General features: G+C 36.3%; 1 protein-coding gene and 1 long non-coding RNA gene across 11 annotated transcripts; both read left to right on the forward strand.

The window, feature by feature from the left end:
• Positions 1-574: 574 nt before the first annotated feature.
• LOC113303791 lies at positions 575-4,179 on the forward strand. 10 transcript variants are annotated; one of them, XR_003337768.1, is made up of 7 exons: positions 575-1,756; positions 1,855-1,964; positions 2,231-2,312; positions 2,607-2,657; positions 2,749-3,445; positions 3,575-3,649; positions 3,909-4,179. It is a non-coding gene; the product is annotated as an uncharacterized LOC113303791 (long non-coding RNA). The 10 variants fall into 10 exon arrangements; XR_003337769.1 differs by having other exon boundaries at positions 3,527-3,649; positions 3,909-4,086; XR_003337765.1 differs by having other exon boundaries at positions 2,749-3,649; positions 3,909-4,086.
• A 1,990-nt stretch (positions 4,180-6,169) lies between these two features.
• On the forward strand, positions 6,170-6,505 carry LOC113305581 (uncharacterized mitochondrial protein AtMg00810-like). Its single transcript, XM_026554603.1, has one exon. The coding sequence runs from the start codon at positions 6,170-6,172 to the stop codon at positions 6,503-6,505; it is 336 nt and encodes a 111-aa protein (XP_026410388.1).
• The last annotated feature ends 13,442 nt before the right edge of the window (positions 6,506-19,947 follow it).

The raw sequence follows: 19,947 nt of genomic DNA on the forward strand, positions 1-19,947 counted from the left end.
ATGGACTGTATCACATGGAGTTCACTAACGAGCAACTGAAGCAAGCTTTCTATTCTGGCATCTCTTCTTCAACTAGTTAGCATAATAAACTTGGACATCCATCTTACAAGACTTTGAAGCATGTTCTGTCTTCAGTGAATGAGGTTATTGACTTTCATTTAAATTCAACGCATTGTTCTTCTTGTCAGTCAGTTAAAAGTCCACTACCTTATCCTTATAGTTCACCTAATACTCATATGTATGGACCTCTGGATTTAGTCTTTTCTGATGTATGCACTACACCAAATTCAAGGATTAGTAACTAGAAGTCGTAACAGCTTATCCCCTGTTGCGAATTTGTTGCAAAATTCAGTTGCGAAAATTTTGCAACGATTCAGTTCAGTTACAAAACTCGCAACTGTTACAATTCGCAACTAAAAAGAGTTGTAGTGTGCGGCTCGTGTATGTGGCTTCCTACACTTTCAAGCTGACTCGGTTTCAGCCCATTCAGCTATTCGGAGTCAGCTTAAAAACTGACTCACTCAATAAGATTATCGAGAACACCTCGTTCTCTTCTCAACCTCTCTTTTCTCTTCTCTCTTCCTCTCTCATTCTCTCCACCAGGATTTGTTTTTCTCTCATCTGATAAGATCTGATAAGAAATCAGAACTTTGTAAACCTAGAAAAACTCTGCTCCTCTCTCGTTCTCTTCTCTACCAAAAAAAAGTTCCCTCATCTGATTAAGAAATCAGAACTTTATAAACCTAGAAAACCCTTTTTCGGTAATAAGCCCTAATTTCTTTCCTAATTTCTTAAACCCTAGAAAATTACTCTGATTACCTACATATTTGAGATTCAAGAAGAAGATTCAGGTAGATCCTTACCTGTAAATCTGATATCTGATTTCAATATTTGGTTTTTGGATTTGTAATTGTGTTTATTCTAACTGTCAATCGTACTGAGGTAGAGACATGATTGCTCAAGCTCAATCTGGTATTGGAAAAAAGTTCTTTGATTGCTCTTATTGTTTGTCAAATCGTTGATACTTCTAATCGAGAGTCAGTTCTGAAAAACTCAAACCCTTTGTGTTTAGTTTGATTTTGTAATCTTTCATTTCTTCTAATCATTGTATTTTACTGTTACGGAGGAGTACCCAGAGGAGGAAGTGATTGAGAAGATCATATATAATAATAGTGGAGAGCATTTTTTAGAAACCAGTTCAAGAGCATGGAAAATGAGAAGTCCTTGAAACTGTTGTGGAGATTAAAAATAGGCATGAGGCTGCTAAAGAGATTGAAAGGAGTCTATTGGGGCTTTACCAAGCCAAGGTTTGTCAGAGAAGAAACAGAAAGTGTATGTGTATGGGTTTGGTATTACTTCTTATCCTTATCCTTGTGACTGTTATCCCCATTGTCACCAGTTTCAAGAGCTCTCAGGAATCTACTTGTGCTACTGTATAAATGAAAAGAAAAGAAGATATGTAGTGTTTATGTATATTGATTTTCCAGTAATTCAGTTTTTGGTTTTCTTACTTAGTTGGAGTTGTGCTCAAGCTCTTTACATTATAGGAATTAGAAGTGTTCTTTTGAATATTTTTTCTGAGGGATTGTATAAACATAAACTTGTGATTGCAGTGGATTTTTATGCTACTTTGCACTGCGTTGCTTCTGCATGGATTCAAAACAACAATATCTCAGTGTGGATGTTAATGGATGGAGGTGCCATATCACAACTTGGGTTATGGATGTTTGATTTGTCTGTCACGCAACAAGTGCAGGTAGTTTAGCTTATTCTAATGAAGCTTCTATGATTCAGTGTCTGTCTTAATCCGCCCATCTCTTTTAAAGTCGTTTTACATTGTAAATCTTATGGCAGGATCCAGTTCCAGATTCAGATCGTCGCTTCGTTGGAGGAGTACAGAACTCACTGCATTATTATTCAATCTATTGTCGTACTTTATGAGTATAATCATCACAAAACCGAAGGTATTTTCTAAATTGAGTTTATCAAAGCTAGATCAAAATGTCAAGATAGTTGCAAGATACTAACATTGAGTTCTTATGGATAACGATATGTCTCAGGATATTGAGATGTTTTTGTATGGAGTACAGGTTTTTTTAGGGAGTTATTTAATCAAGTCTTTTTGCAAGGTTTTAAAGTACCCTACTGTTTTCTAATAAATCTTAGATATGTTCATATTATGCTTTACATTCCGTCTATAATTATTGATTTGTTTCTCTTGTTATGTCAGATTGAGAGAACACCAAAGTCTATGATGCTGGCGGGGAACTGATTCGGCAAAAGGTCAAGGTTTGGTGGCCCCATGACAATAAGTAAGAAGAAATCATGGTTATGAATTTCAGAACTAGTTCTATATGTTATATGCATGATGATGCTCGAGTTCAGATTCCGGAAGCCTATTGTGGATTCTTTAGTTCTGATTGCTATGTATAGTGTTCGCTTTTGTTTTCAGGGTGATATATTTTAGGGTGTTGGTTTACTGATCTTTAATCGAGTAGAAAATAAATTATTACAGCTTTGTTTTCCTTGTATAGTAGATATTAATTTTCCTTCCAAGTGATTCAACTTTGAAACATTGTGTACAATTAACATTTTATGTTCTGCAGGTTTTATCAAGGCACGATCGAGTCTTATAATCGTAATCAGAAAATCACAAGGTGAATGTTCTGTAGATGAGTAGCTGTTCTGCTTTGTATTTATAGTCGGATTTTGGTTTGAACTTCATGCATTATTATTTGATAAATGCAGGTTGTGTATTTAGACGGCGAGATAGAAAAATTGGAACCGAAGAAGGAAAAATGGGAAGTTATTGAATAGTTTGAACCAAAAGTAGATATTAACTCGATAGTACGATTATATATTGATTTTATAGTTTTTATAACTCATTTTATATTTCTGACAAGAAGAATGAGTCTCTGAAATCAAACTTTCCCGTTATTTTTATGGAAATCCTTAGTTGACTATTGATTGTCTTGAGTTTTTTGATATGAAGTTGGATTCTCATCATTTTGATTATGGAAATATCTTTTCATGAAAGGCTTATATGACACTTTTGCTAGTTGGCTTGAAATACAAAATGGTCTTATATAGTAGCCTACATGTACTCTAAAGTCACCAAGAAAATATGGGATCTAACAATAAGCAAGAAATAGCATAATTAGAAATCAGAAAAGGACAAACATAATTTTAAGTTATACCCATACTTTGATTAGCAATCAAAATGCATATGTCATAATTTTAAGTTATACCCAATCAGAAATGGTCTTATATAGTATTTCTCGTGATACAATACTAGTGCAGTTTTTGTCTTCTTTAAGTGTTGTTGTTAATTTAAGTGTTGTTGTTAATTTGTGGTTTGGTACTTTACCAGGCATCAAAAGAAAAAAGGGAAAAAGGAATTGGATTCCTCAACCTCGCAAACAAAGAGAGACACTTCAACCAAAGGGTAAGTTACTGTGACCTCATCTTATGTGGATTGGAGGAAACTAATGCTTAGAGCTTCCTGTTCCTTTGTGTTATGTGGTAGGTGGGAAAGTGTTTCAGTGAAAAATTCTGACCTATCTGGTAATTCTAGGGACAGTAATAACAAATAAAAGGACAATAACAGTAAGGGAAGCAAGTCCAGCGATGAGATATCTACCAAAGCCAAGTAAAATGCATATGACATCAGTATTTGTGCTGCAAGAAGTTCTATAATTTTGTTCTCATTATGATTCATTCTTTGTTGTGCTTCTAGCTAGTAGTATATTAAGTAGTAACTTGCACTTTAAAGTTATTTTGTTGACAGGGATGAGTATTATGCATGAGGACTGCATCAGATATCTAAGGCTGAGCTTTCTTAATAGCAACTGCAAACTAGTAAGAGATTTTACTTGGATAGTAACACCTTTGTTTCCTTGTGTTCACAGGAAAGTATACTTGATTAGTAGCTGGCTGGCTCTCTTGGTCAATGCATCTACAAGTCAGGTTCACCAATGGTTCCATGTTTTAATTCGGTTTGATACTGAATTGTTTTATTTACTTATATTTTTTGGCAGTTTCTCAATAAGAATGTATACTTCCAGATTTCTGTAGTGTTATGTAATTGTTTTCACATTTGGAAGAGATTGTAGTTTGTTGAACTCTGTAAAATGAAGTGTTAATAATGTTCATTCAATTTCAAAAAAAAAAATTGTTACATTAATTTGATTTCCAAATTTACAGGGTAACTTGATTTCCAAATGAACAGTGTAACTTGATTTTGTTACAGGGAGCTCTAATTGTAGCCTGGTTTTGACCAGAACCACTATTTTCTTGATGTCGCAAAAAAAATCGCAACTGCGGCATCCTGTTGCGATCTCTTAATTTTAAGACCTCCTAATTTCGCAACTGTCTATAGCAGTTGCGAAAATTTGCAACATCGACTTTTGTAACAGATTGGAACTGTTGCAACCCTGCTTTGCAACCAAAATGTACCGTTGCTAATCACTAAAAAATTGTGTAGTGATGGGTTTCACCACTGTGTTCTGTGAATGGATACAAATATTATTTGTCATTTATTGATTCCTTTAGCAAATCACATGGTCGTATCCTCCTGCTTATAAATCTGAAGTGCTTCCCACTTTTATAAAGTTTAAGACTCTTGTTGAAAATCATCTTAATATAAATATTAAATGTATCCAGTCTGATTGGGGAGGTGAATATAGGAATGTCTCAACCTTTCTTGATTCTTGTGGCATAGGACATATAGTATCTTGTCCTCATGCTCATGCTCAAAATGGCACAACAGAGAGGAAACACAGACATATAGTTGAAACAGGCTTGGATTTACTCCATCATGCTTCATTGCCATTATCCTTCTGGTCATATGCTTTTGAAACAACTAATTTCTTGATTAACAGATTGCCACCATCTACACTTAATCAGTTATCTCCTTTAGAATGCTTGTTTCACTTCAAACCTGATTACTCATTTTTACACACATTTGGATGTGCTTGTTATCCCTGCTTAAGAAATTTTAATCATCATAAATTAGAACCTAGATCTGTACAGTGTATCTTTCTAGGCTACAATGCAATGCACAAAGGTTATAGATGCTTCAATCCTAATACCAACAAGATTATAATGTCTAGAGATGTAAGGTTTGATGAAGGGAAATTTCCATATGCTTCTTTTTTTACTAATGAGCCAGTTGGAGCTGCTTTACCTACAATGTCAGTTACATCATCACCTCCACCTACATCCGAGTTATCAAGCATTCCTGCTATTTCCAATGAGGTAGATGAGTCATCCAACATTTCCAATGTTCCTCTACCTGTATCAACCACTACTTCAGTTCAACAACCTATTCCTTCTGCGGTCACTAATGCTCATCCAATGAACATCAGAGGCAAAATGGGTATCATCAAACCCAAAGAAAGAATTTATGCTTCTGAAGTCCAATCAGTCTGTAAAGATATTACAGTACCTACATGTTATACAGAAACTTGCAAAGATCCTAACTGGAGAGATGTTATGGATGAAGAAATAAATGCCCTGATACAGAGTGGAACTTGGAAATTGGTTGTTGCTACTGCAGGACACAATGTCATAGGCTGTAAATGGATATTTAAAATTAAAAGGAGAGCAGATGGTTCAATTGAGAGGTACAAAGCCAGACTGGTGGCTAAGGGCTACAATCAGGTGGAAGGAATTGATTACCAGGATACTTTTAGTCCTGCGGATAATCCCACAACTGTCAGAATTGTTCTTTCTATTTCCCTTCACAAGAACTGGCAGATCAAACAATTAGATGTCAAGAATTCTATTCTTCATGGCCATCTATCAGAGGATGTATATATGGTACAACCACCAGGTTATGCTGATAAGCTACTTCCAAATCATGTGTGTTAACTGAAAAGATCTTTATATGGTTTAAGAATGGCTTTTCTGCATCCAAGACTGATACTTATTTGTTTTTCAGAGTAACATCCACTTCATCTATTTACATTCTCATATATGTTGATGACATTTTAGTCACAGGAATCTCTCCATCTGTTGTGGACTCTCTGATTGCAGCTTTAAGCAAGGAATTTGTCATCAAAGACTTAGGAGAATTACATTTTTTTCTTGGCATTCAAGATATTAAAAATGATGCAGGGTGCTCTTATCTCAAGAACAATATATCACTAATCTTCTCACCAAAACAAAAATGCTTAATGCTAAGAGTTCTGCTACTCCATTTAATTCTTCTATTGTTGCTGACTCATCAAGACCTTTTGAAGACCCGGTTCTTTATAGAATCACAGTTGGTGCATTGCAATATGTTACCATCACCAGACCTGACATTGCTTTTGCAGTTAATAAAGCATGTCAGAAAATGCAGCTTCCCTCTATTGCTGATAGGTCTGTTGTTAAGAGAATTTTGAGATACTTGGTTGGTACCATCTCTTATGGTTTGCAGTTTACTCTGATGCTGATTGGGCAGGAAATATCACTGACAGGAGGTCCAATGGTGGCCTATAAATTTTTCTTGGTCCAAATTTAATCTCATGGTGCTCTAGAAAACAAAAAATTGTCTCCAGATCAAGCATTGAAGCTGAGTATCATGCATTAGCAGATGAAACCTCTGAATTAATCTGGGTTCAATCTCTTCTCAATGAACTGCATTTTCCTTCTCCAAGGGTACCTGTGCTGTGGTGTGACAATATCAGAGCTACATATCTAACAACAAATCCGATATTCCACAACAGGATGAAACACATTGGGATTGCCTTCCATATTGTGAGAGAACTGGTTGCTTCTAAAGCTTTGATTGTGTGTTTCTTATCTACTCAAGACCATATAGAAGATATATTTACAAAGGGCTTGTCTAGTACACGATTCTCTGCTCTTAGACTCAAGCTCAATGTCTCTACTCCTGCATAGAGGGGGGGGGGGGGGGGGGGGGGGGGGGGGGGGGGGGGGGGGGGGGGTTGTTAGGAAACCCAGCTGCTATTCTGTGTGAACTGTACGTGTGCTTCTCAAATCATGTGTTGTATGTGAGTTTGTGTCAACCGGCAGGTGACAGTTATATTCTGTTAGTAACCTGATGTACCAGTCTTAAATTCAGGTGCTTAAATAGTCAACAGGTGAGTCGAGTCTGAAAAGAGAAAATATCAAATCTGAAATTGAATTTGTAAGAAACCATTAATGGAGATTGTCTAACGACACAATATTTTTCAACACGACCTTATTGAATTTGAAACATCAACTTTACCATGTCATCAAAATGGTCGATGTTTGTTTATTAATCTCAGTAGCCATGTGATTGGACATCAGAAAGACGGAGAAGGAGAACAGGGAAAGAAGAAGATAATCGAAGGCGGAAGTCTTTTAGATTTTAGGTTTAGTTGTTTTAACGGAGGTAGTGTCTACTTGACTGACGTTAATAACGTCCAGTTAAGTTTTCTGTGTAAATCAAGTGTAAGAAATTTATTCGCTGTAAACCTCTACGTAAGTTTCGTATACCCACTTTTTGTTTAACGGTGTTACAACCGGCCGGTTAAATATTTGGTGTAAAGAGAGTGTTCTTGAATTTTTAATGCCCCGACCAATAGAGTTCCGCCACTTGTCCTCTCCCGTGTATCGTGGGAACTTATATGACTTAGTGTTTTAAAGAAAAGAAGGGAGATAACCATTATATTTGTCCGCTTTAAAAATTGTCCGCTTTCTCTTACTGAAGAGGTTGGACATCCAACCCTGTAATTGCATAAATCCTAGGCTAAAGTACCTAACCTACCCGAAGTATCGAAAATGAAAACAAAAAGTAAAAGGTATCAAAGATAAAAATAAAATTAATAACAAATTAATCCAATCATCATCATTGTGGAACAAGTGTCACGAGAGGTAATCGTGGGGATCTTGTATCATTTTCAGCAAAATTGGAAGTTACTTTCCACGGACATTGAGGTCCTAACGTGTCTCAGTTATACCCATTAGTTGGATTACGCAAATGAATTTCAACAGGGAGAGTAATAATTGGATTATAATAAGCTATGATGATTAGGTCATTCTTCTTTGACAAGTTCTCTTCTTTCGCCTAACACAAGAGCAAACCCTAGAGAAACCACAATTCCAATAAAATAGCCAGCTATTGCTCCGTAACTGACACAGACGGGCCACTCCTACACGAGGAAGAGGTAACATTTAGGAATCAATAAAATTGAAAGCAGAAACAAAGAACCAGATATTAAATAAGGTCGAACATGTGAGTTATAGTGTTTTTCTTACTCGCGTTTTTAGTGGCCATTCGAAAGGATTTAGGGCCAACAATAAAACAAAAAAGGTCACCCAAAGGAAAAATGTAGCCAACCCTTATCTCGCGTAATTCGTAATGGCGAAATTACCCTTATATATTCGGAGGATATGATAACATTGTTATCCTCCGATTGCAATCGGAAGCCAAAATATTTCCCAGACTTCCGGTTGTAGTCGGTGCAGTATTAGAATGATTTGTGTTCATTAATCGGGAGTGTACACAGCCAGCCATAACCACTTGGTTCGTGTTTTGGATGCAGCGTTAATCGGGAGTTAAATATATTACAAAACCTACCGATTATAAGTTGCCCCAAATTCAAATTTTGAAAGCTACCATAATCGGTAGATATGCTAAATACAATACCTATCGATTATTGGTTTCTCCACGTTCAACTTTCGTCAAATTAGCCGTTGGAGTTTTTGGGAAAAACAAAAAGAGCCGTTGGACCCTAAACCTATATGAAGAAACTCATATCTATCACCCCAATTGCACCAAACTCTTTCCTCTCTTCAGTTTTAATTTTCATAACAAAAAACATGGATATTGCTTTTGCCGAAGAAGAAGATTGTGCTATTTATAGAGCGTGGGTTGTGGTAACTGCTCATGATCGTGTTCAGAAGCTCCACAAATCGGAATCCGAAGAGCAGATATGGAATCGTATCTTAATGGTATTTGAGGCCTTAGATGGTAATCGAATTCGAATATCATCCAATGACATTAAGATGAGAAAGAATGCGCTCGATAAGGAGATTGACAAACTTGAAGATGAGGAACGGTTTGTTAGGAACGCTTTTCCTTGGTGGACGTATGAAAAACGAGTAAGTATCTCTGTAACTCCAACTCACATTAACAAAAGTTGGTACTAACTTGTTACTCATTCGTAATTTCAGAGAAATCTTGCGGATCGCCGGTATGTGGACCTCTACGGGAAACGATTTGAATATGAAGGATGCTACAAAATCAAGAGGGACAATTTCTATGGTCACTGGAAGTTATGATCTGTTTTAATACTTTTATGGTCAATTAGGAGTATTGATTTAGGTGCTTTTGACGAAATTGTAAGGTTAAGGCCGTTTGAACTTTATGTAATGGATGTAATCGGAGTATTATTAATATAAAAACTAGCCGATTATACGAAATCGGTAGATTATTTTGTTAAACAACCTACCGATTGTAATATTCGGTTATGTTATGAGTCAACTTTCTTTCCGATTATGGTGTTGTTTGGTTCCAGGAAACAGTTTTTGTTGTACTTGTAATATTCAGAGGATAATTTTTTTGTAAAGTTCCGAATGTACGATGGCCCAAAAATCAGAATTTGGAAAAACTTATACTTTTCAAAGTTTGTCTTTGAAATAATCGGAAGTTAAATTAGTTACCAAAACTTCCGAATATGGGCTGTCTAACCTTCAATATTGGCCCCTGGAACCACCTGGAGCCATGGCGTGGTTTGTTTTGAACTTGTAATATTCAGAGGATTGGTTTTTTGTAAAGTTCCGAATGTACGATGGCCCAAAAATCAGAATTTGGAAAAACTTATACTTTTCAAATTTTGTCTTTGAAATAATCGGAAGTTAAATTAGTTACCAAAACTTCTGAATATGGGCTGTCTAACCTTTAATATTGTCCCTTGGAACCACCTGGAGCCATGGCGTGGTTTGTTTTGAACTTGTAATATTCAGAGGATAGGTTTTTTGTAAAGTTCCGAATGTACGATGGCCCAAAAATCAGAATTTGGAAAAACTTATACTTTTCAAATTTTGTCTTTGAAATAATCGGAAGTTAAATTAGTTACCAAAACTTCCGAATATGGGCTGTCTAACCTTCAATATTGGCCCTTGGAACCACCTGGAGCCATGGCGTGGTTTGTTTTGAACTTGTAATATTCGGAGGATAGGTTTTTTGTAAAGTTCCGAATGTACGATGGCCCAAAAATCAGAATTTGGAAAAACTTATACTTTTCAAATTTTGTCTTTGAAATAATCGGAAGTTAAATTAGTTACCAAAACTTCCGAATATACCACACAAATCATTGTCATTTGAACTTGTCTAACTTAGTTACCCAAACAAATTTCCGAATGTACAACAAAAATCATTGTCATTTATCTGCTCTTCTTTACTTTACGACCGTGACTACCTCCCAGTCCTGCACGACCACGGGTTTGAGCACCTTCAGTTGGAGCAGCTTCAGTTGGAGCAGCTTCAGCGCTCGATGAAGCTCGAGTTCTTTTACCCGTCTTTGATACTGCCACCTTGGGCTGATGCCTCTTCGTGACTTTCTCCCCAAACTGGGCAGCATAATCTTCGTTATCCATATTATCAACTAGATCTCTAGCCTCTTTGATCTTCTCAGCTGGCATGGGATCTCCGCTCTTCAGGCATGCAGTTAACATTTTGGAAACACGCTTGAACCTATTCACCTGTTTTTTATACGTAATGACATAACATCAAACGGTAATTACCTAAGATTTATAGGAATAATATAAAATGAACAAAAATATAAGAACACGCACCAGTCTATCATAACCAGCTGGTTTGTCTTTGATGATACAATTATAACTTGAACCCGCCGCAGTAGTGTTGGATTTGATTTCACGGATAACCAAAGGATGTGATACCTTGTTATACCAACTCATATAGTCTGGAGAATTTTCATCACCTCGGGTGGTTCGTCTACCAGTGTCGATAATGAAGTCATTCCTCTTATCCCAGTTATCAAGAACAGTAGGTGGGCCTGTGTGAACAATCGTGAGATTATCACCACTAGAAGAGCACAACTCCAACTCCAATTTGTAGTAATCCCCCATTTTCTCCACAGGTTTGTTGTATATACCCGTGTTGTCGCATCACCCTAGAGGGGTTATACATCACATATCCTGTGGGGTGCCACAACGGTCCAAAATAAAGGGACAAGTCCGACCGAACATTTATATGCCCACTGGATCGATCTTCCTTGTATGGATCAAAGCATACGTCCGAGGCCTTCAATTGGTCCAAAATCTCCCTCATGCGAATCAACTGCTGCTCTTTTGTCCTAGAACGGTTGTCTTCAAATATATACTTTGTTCCTCTAGGAGTACCTTTGCACCACCCCGGGTTCTCTCCGGCCAACTTCAGGATAGGGAAGTGGTCATAGATCCATGCCTATATACATAAGAAACCAAGTTTTAGTAAATAGATTGTGTATATTCGGTAGTAATTTCCAAACTTTATTTCCGATTATATATAATCGGAAATAAAACTGAATACCTATCGCCGAATACCAAACATTCGGAAATAGAGATGGATCATTTCCTACCGAATATGCGTCATTTGGAGTTCAGTAACCTATAGTTTTTCTGGCCTGTATATTCGGTAGTAATTTCCAAACTTTATTTCCGATTATATATAATCGGAATAAAACTGAATACCTATCCACCGAATACCAAACATTCGGAAATAGAGGTGGATCATTTCCTAACGAATATGCGTCATTTGGAGTTCAGTAACCTATAGTTTTTCTGGCCTGTATATTCGGTTCTAATATCAAAAGAATATTTCCGATTGTATATAATCGGAAAACAAAGTAAGTACCTAACCACCGAATACCAAACATTCGGAAATAGAGATGGATAATTTCCTACCGAATATGCGTCATTTGGAGTTCAGTAACCTATAGCTTTTCTGGCCTGTATATTCGGTTCTAATATCAAAAGAATATTTCCGATTGTATATAATCGGAAAACAAAAGTAAGTACCTAACCACCGAATAACCAACATTCGGGAAAAGAGATGGATAATTTCCTACCGAATATGCGTCATTTGGAGTTATGGATATGCATCATATGTATTGTCTACTGAATAACTATAGAGTGAGTTATAGAGTTAAAGAAAAAACCTGCAATAGAGCCACATTCCCGGCAACTTGGCAGGTTCCTAGCCTCGAAGCCTTTCTCAACTCTTCCATCAAGAATGCTAGGCATGCCGTGCCCCAAGAATAGTCACCGACTTCATGGAGAGGATCCAAAAGTTGTATAAGGTTGGCGTCGATCCGGTTGCCAGAAGTATTGGGGAATATGACACATCCCAATACACAAAGGAGATATGCGGTGGCAGCGTGGTTCACTTGTCATCAGTTAACGTTCCATTTTTTCCTTCTCCAAGGTGCCTCGAAACATATTCATCAAAGCTGTAATGTTGATCTGTCTTGTTCTGTAACTTGCATGCCTCCTAAACTCTGCTGTTGTTGTCTCTTCATCCCAACCTAAGCACTTTTTAGTTAGAGCATAAAGTTGTGCCCAACTTAACTGCTTTGTGTAGTTAAACTTCACAGCTGTGCCTTGGTCGGGAAGGTTAAGAATCTGCACAACATCATCCGGAGTAATCGTCATCTCCCCAAACGGCATATGGAAAGTATCGGTCTCAGGATACATTCTCTCCACGAACGCCGATATGGCCACACGATCATGTTCCAACAATGAATTCTCGGCGGCATTAGCTAACCCCGAGTTGGCAACAATTGACTTGAACCTTTCACATTCACCGGATAAAGGCCACGCAAGCATTTTTGTTGGTGCGGCGGTAGGTTTGAGTAGACGGACCGCATCTTGATGATCCTATTAAAGTACATAAAAAAATCCTTAATACAAATATTACGATATAACACATAGACAATACATTAATAAAAAATAGTAATTTTATTACCTCGGTTTCGTATATTTCTCTGGCCCATGAGTCTTTGTATCCAAATAGCAATTTTCCTCCATCCGCCGGTAGCCCAAGGATTGTGCCTGCTAGAATACCCTTCTTCTTCAAGTGCTGAGGGACAAGATGTGATGCTTTCTTAGCAATATCCTTCTTTACACCATCTTTTCCTTTTTTGGCTTTTTGGGTACCACTTGGTTGTCCTTCTTCTTCTTTTTTGGCACTGGATCAACTGGTTCAATTTCATGGTGGGGTGTAACTTGTGGAGCAGTTGGTTCTGCACTTTGTTGAGCGGCTTGTTCAACACTTGGTTGCACCCCTTGTTCACTGCCTTGTTGTTCTACACTTTGTTCAGCACTTGGTTGCACTCCTTGTTGACTGCTTTGTTCTTGTAAGCTTTGTTGAGCACTTGAATTATCTTTGGCGCTCCTTTCCCTCCTAGCACTAGCTGTCACTTTCTTCCTCCTTTCTCGACTTTGTCTAAACAACAAAGAAAGGAACAATATTTACAAACTATACAATCGGAAGACAAAGTATGGAAATATAACCCGAATGAACACATTCGGAAGTAAAAGACACATATGTTCCCGAATACAAAACAATCGAAATATAACTAAACATGTTTACAACCGAATATGCATCAATTGGAGTTCAGAAGCTGTAAATTTTTCATCCTACACAATCGGAAGACAAAGTGCACATCTATAACCCGAATGTACAAATTCGGAAGTAAGAAGACACATATTTTTTCCGAATGAAAAACAATCGGAATATAACTAAACATGTTTACAACCGAATATTCATCAACTGGAGTTCAGAAACTCTAAAATTTTATCCTACACAATCGGAGGTATAAAACATTATATTGTCTTCCGAATAAATACTGGCCCCAAAATGGGATTTTTCCTATATCAGAAATTTTGAGATTTTTTCAATATATACATTCGGTAGTGAGTGTTCTTCCGAATACTCTGTGTCTACTTAAATATATTCGGTAGCCAAAAAATTCATTAAACTACCGATTATTAGCAGTTTGTATCCAGGAAGATATGGCCACCAATATTCGGCAGATAATCATCAAATCTTTCTCCCGAATACTGTCGATGTTCTTGAGAAATGAAGAACACGACTACATTCGGAAGTAAATGAGCATGAATATCGTCCGAATCTGGATAAATAACCGAAAACCCTAGAAATTTTTTTTCTCGATTCGACGAATTAAAGCGAAATAAACACCAAAAATGATAGATTCTTACCTAATTGGGGCCATTTGAAGTTGACGAAGTGTTTGACTATCGGAATCGCCACCACCGACTACATTGCCGGGTACTTGTTCTTCGCGTTCTTCTTCATTTGCAGCAAGAATTTCTTTATTTCTTGCTAAAATCCCAATCTTTGGATCGATACCCCGAGCAACATTTTTGGTTCTAGGTCTGTGGGTTTCATTTCCCTTATCCATTGTTTTATAAACGAATCGACGATGTTTTGATTTTACGATTCGCGGCGATGTTTCGGTTGAACGAGGAAAGTTTTTTTTCTTCCACAATCGGAAGATATGAAACTGGAAGAAAAAGAGTTGAAATGAGTAGAATTTTTTTTGATTTGGTTTTTATACGGTTTTACCAGAAGGGCATTTATGTAACTTCAATATCATATAGGATACCCCTTAACTAGAGTTTTTGGATGGGTATAAATTGATGGCCCCTAAATCCTTTTGAGTGGCCCCTAAAAACGCGAGGTTTTTCTTTGACAATATATTTAATAACCTGCTCAGCGAAGCAGCAAAAGGCATACCGAATTCTGTGAACTGAATTTAAGATACTCTAACGAGCTATGCACTTACATTTCCTATGTAACTGAGAAGTTACCCAGGACTCAAGTTTCACTACTCTGAGTCTACCTTGAGGGAGCCTAAGTCGTAGTTAAGTTACGTAGTTAAGCACAAACATGATTTGAAGAGGGGTCCATCACGAATTTCCCAACTTGATAAACCAAAAATGATTTTCAATTCCAAGTGACTGCTGATTCATGACTATTATAAGAAGAAACAAATGGAGTACTACCCTACAGACTTTTAAGAAGTATTCTCAAATAAGTAACAAAAACACATCCCTGACTGACCAAATAATAATAATTTTGAGAGCTGTGATCATCACCTGCCATTGCCTCTCCCAATCGAGTGGCATAGGCCAAGCTCCAAACCAGGCTCCAAGAAGAGCAGCATGAGATGGTACACAGATGATATAATCAATAACTCCACCAGGCCTGAGATTAGATTACTCTATTTTCAATATAAAATCGCAAATAAGACTGCATACCTAAAATCACTCCAGGTTCTGAAATCTACAGTACCCATACCAACACAAGGATAAAAAGAGAAGGAAAAAAGGACAAATGCGAAATAAATAAGAGAAGTCTTACTCAGTATGTGCAAATATACGCCGCCAATCTTTACTTGATGACCCAAAAACACAAGCAGTAGGAACAACCTAGGCACAAGTAAAAAGGTCCAGGCAGTAAGCCATGTTTAGTATGGTAAAGTTCATACTTTACAAGCAAAAGAACTCAAGATCGCAAAAGTAATGTTACTATGAAAGAACAAAAAGAATCTGGAAAAAATAAGCTGCAGACTGCAGAGGCATACAAAACAATTATTAAAGAAGACAAGAGGGAGGGGGAAGGCAGGGAGAGGAAATTTCAGAAGCTTCTAATCATCTTTGACTACAGGAGTATTTCCATGTACATCTTTCAATCACTCAAATATCAACTCATTATTTTGTGTTTAAACAGCTTTTGCCTCTCATCGACATGAATAGTGTTGAAGAGAAACAACACATTCCTTGAGTAAAAGAGAAACAATGAATTCTTCTAGTGGCTTATTTCTGCCAACTGAAGTCTCCTTTATTGCCCTGAATAAACTACATGTGGAACAACTAGTAGGCAATTTCCGTCCACTTCTTAGCACAAAAACTTAATAAAAAATAGGAAGCCAAGAGAAAGTCGGGAATTTTATACCCAAACTTCACAAAACCCAATCACAACTAAGAGTCTGAGAATAAAATAACCATCGCAGAATTTCAGAAGGGACAGAACAAGGGAAATGCATTGAGTACTCACAGCGAACAATGACATGAGAAGAGCCCAGTTAATTGTCTTTCCTAAATCCCCGTCCCAATGCAAAACACACACCTTAATCCATGAAGGAAAATACTAAAGACCACACATTACTAATTTTAGGCTCCACAATAATAATCTGTTACTCACTGAATCCCAATCGGTGCGCCCAACATAACACCGCAAAATGCCATTATCAGTGCCCCTGCAAGTTTATTTCAACATTTTCTTCGTAAACATAGTACGGACATTAAGAACAATTCATACATAAACAAATTCCATTAGAAAAAGATGATAAATCTACCAACTAATTAAGGGAAGCAAAAAAAGAATCATCTAGGACATAAGTCGGACATAAGCAATTCATGACTACCTTAAACTTTTCATTTCACATTTAGCTCATTGAAGCATATTTATCTAGCACTTCAATCAAACAGCTTCAGTTCATGATTACCCGATCTTTTCATTTCACATTTAAGTAAAACGCAGATAAAATAAAAAACATGAATATGAACTGTATTTCAATAAAGAATCTCTAAAATTTCCGAACAATGTAATAGCAATCATAATATGGTTTATAGCATACCAATGGGTAGACCAATCATTCCTCACCCTACTGCCTTCCAGTACTGTTAATCAAACCACCAATAAGTCCCAAAATAACTTATCCATAATTCTGAAGGAAAAAAAAAGTCTAAAGAGGTAACTTTTGTAACTTACAGTCAGGGATGGTCATGGGGTGGGTATGGGGCGGGGATCCTGTATCCCAGTCACTGCCCCGTTCAAAAAAAAAAAAACCACACTCTCCCCATTACCCGCTTGATCCCGTACGGGGCAGGTATGGGAAATACCCGTACGGGGTGGGTTTTTACGAGTTACTCATAACATTAAGCTCAAATATAATGAGTTAATTTAATAATCAATACCTAAATTCAACCAATAATAATAATTTAAAATTTCAAACTCATAAATTCATCGTAAAACAAGCAAAGAAAAACAAATTGGTCTATAAACGAGCATCATTCATTTTAGTTCTTAATTATTTCCTATCAAGTATCTTTCTTATAATATAATTTCTTAGTTTAAATATAATATAAATAATTAATGATATCTTATATTTTTATCTTTTCTTTTATAATATAATATAATTTCTTAATTTAAATATAATATAAATAATTAATGATATCTTATACTTTTATCTTTTCTTTTATAATATAATATCTTAGTTTAAATATAATATAATATAAATAATTAATGATATCTTATACTTTTACCTTTTCTTTTATAATATAATATAATATAATATCTTAGTTTAAATATAATATAAATAATTAATAAAAATATAAAATCCTAAAATGGAAACGTACGGGGCGGATATGGGGTGGGGACCTAGAATCTCATCCCCGCCCCATCCCCGCTTCACTAATTTCGGGTATTACCCATACCCAACCCCAATCCCGTTTGTACGAGTAAAATCCTACCCAATAGGAACGGGTAGTCACGGAAATGGGTTTGGGTGGGACAAATGGCCATCCCTACTTACAGAGCATTGTTGAGGATCTTGTCGTAAGAGACTGTAAAGTAAGATCAGAATTGGACTTTGAACGACCTTTAAAATCCCAACAGAAACAAATTAGGTTAATCAAATTTAAAATGAACAATACAAAAGATGAAAAAGTTTAGTTTTAATTACCCAGAAGAGAATTAGGGTTTGAGTTGGATTAGAGATGAGATTAATAGAGAAAAAAAATTGAGCAACCCAGTATGTAATTGCTAATGCTAAAACAGAGCTTGAGTGTAATAAAAACGATGCAGAAACCGTAACGGAGTTGGGATGCCGGCCTCTGATAGACTGATTTGTGTCTGTTTTTTTCTCCATTTTTCCTCTTCGAGTGTTCTACTCGTTACTCTCTACTTCAGAATAGGTACTCGTTGAGAGATCTCGGTGATTTCCAAAGGGTGGATGGATCTAGCCCAAGTTTACTCTCCAGTTGCACCAAACGAGAGAAGACTAAAGCTGCCAAGTCAAACTCCAGTGAGCACAATCATGAAGACTGGTAACACAAGTAACATTCAGTTTGTGCATTGTGCATTTGAAGACAGCAATCATCAAAATAAAATCTAGTTTAGTCACTTGATTAAGATGATTGACGAGAAACCCTAGTATCGGAAACAATCAATACATCATTCGTTTTGATTTTCTTCAATATCAAAATCTTAAAGCATGCTAAAATTATTGATTAAAAATACAGCTGACTAAATAGAGTAATTAAATTACATATATTTACATGGAATGAGCAGAATTTCAACATACGTCATTAACATTGTTTCAATCGATCATTTTCAGAGTTACTTTTTGAGTACCTGCTAATAGATTTCCTTTGATATGTTTATAGTAACAGCGTGTTTGGTTGAGAGAATTGAACGCCTCGGAATCCGAACCAAACATAAGTTTGGAGCTCACAATCTAATTCTTGCAGAATTGGATTAGCCCCAAAACTCAATTTTGGATTGCACTGGTCGAGCGATGCAATGGAAACCAATTCTGGAGAATCAATAGTAAATGACTTAATTATCCATCAAAAGAATAAAAGATTTCGCTCTAAATTTAAATTTAACTAGTTTCTTACCCGTGCGATGCACGGGTCAGTTTCTTGCTTATGGAATATTGGACGCTTGTTAGAGTGTTCTTATGGGTAATCATATGAAGGAGACACGTTACTATGGGCAAAATGTAAAAGCTACACTGAATGGGAAATGAGCCGTTTACCAAAAAAATAAAATAATAATAATAATAATAAACAAACAAAAAGAAGGATTTTAAGTTTAAAATATATTAAGAAATTCTAAACTCTGTGTGAGAAGATAATTGTTTGCCATTCAGCCTTCTTTTTCACATGGCAAACTGAATGTATGAAAGATTTTGGGGTGAAGGAGTGTTGAAAGACCTCAATAGTATGATCAAATTAGATCTAATCGGTAGTTCTTCCTTCGTTTTGAAGGAGTGATTAGAATTTTCTTACTAACCAATATTAGAATTTTGAAGGAGTGATTAGATCTAATATTAGAATTTTTTTCTTCTTACTAACCAATAAGCTAATATCTTAGTTGGTGTGCAAAAAAATAAAATGAAACAAATAAAAATATATTCTAAAGGAGACATTGTAATCAAAAGGAATATCTTCTTAGCATTCCTCCACATCTTCTTTGTTCCTGCCGTAAAAATGTTATCTCTGTCTATGTCAGAAACGACCACTGTCTTGGATGTAAAGCATTCTTTCGTTTCTTCTTTGTCTTGGTAAAGAAAAAATATGTCTAACAAAATGAATATAATTTTTATGTTATTTGTCATTCACCGCTGACCCATTAGTCATGTCAGTATCCTATTTACATCAACTCTTGCATTCACATAACTGAATAATTGCATAGCATCCTTTGTAGCATGTCATTGCGCCTCCAAATTGATAAAACGGAACCATACATTATCGAAGCAATTACATATGGTTAGCACCAGTAAAGAGATAGTACGGCACACACGGCGTATAAGAAGTATCGAAACATTAGGACCAACCAATACAAAACTATCTTAATAATATCATCTTACACTAAGAGTACCAAAACCGACCAAGTCTTGGCATATTAGTTCTTTTTTTTTAATAGAAAAGGATTTTCAAATGTTACTCAAGCTGGAAATAGGAATATTCTGCTCTGTAATGGCACCCGATATGATCATTTATGAAAATCCTTTTCTCATACATTAAGACTACTGCATTAGGAGAATATGCACTTGGAATCATCATTTATGAAAATCGTCTATGATTAAATGTACCATGTTCAACACTAAAAGCCTTGATAAACAATGAAAGCTACATGGAAAATTGAGGCCAACACAT

This window comes from Papaver somniferum, chromosome 8 (assembly GCF_003573695.1).
Source record: "Papaver somniferum cultivar HN1 chromosome 8, ASM357369v1, whole genome shotgun sequence".
In the NCBI taxonomy this organism is placed as follows: Eukaryota; Viridiplantae; Streptophyta; class Magnoliopsida; order Ranunculales; family Papaveraceae; genus Papaver; species Papaver somniferum.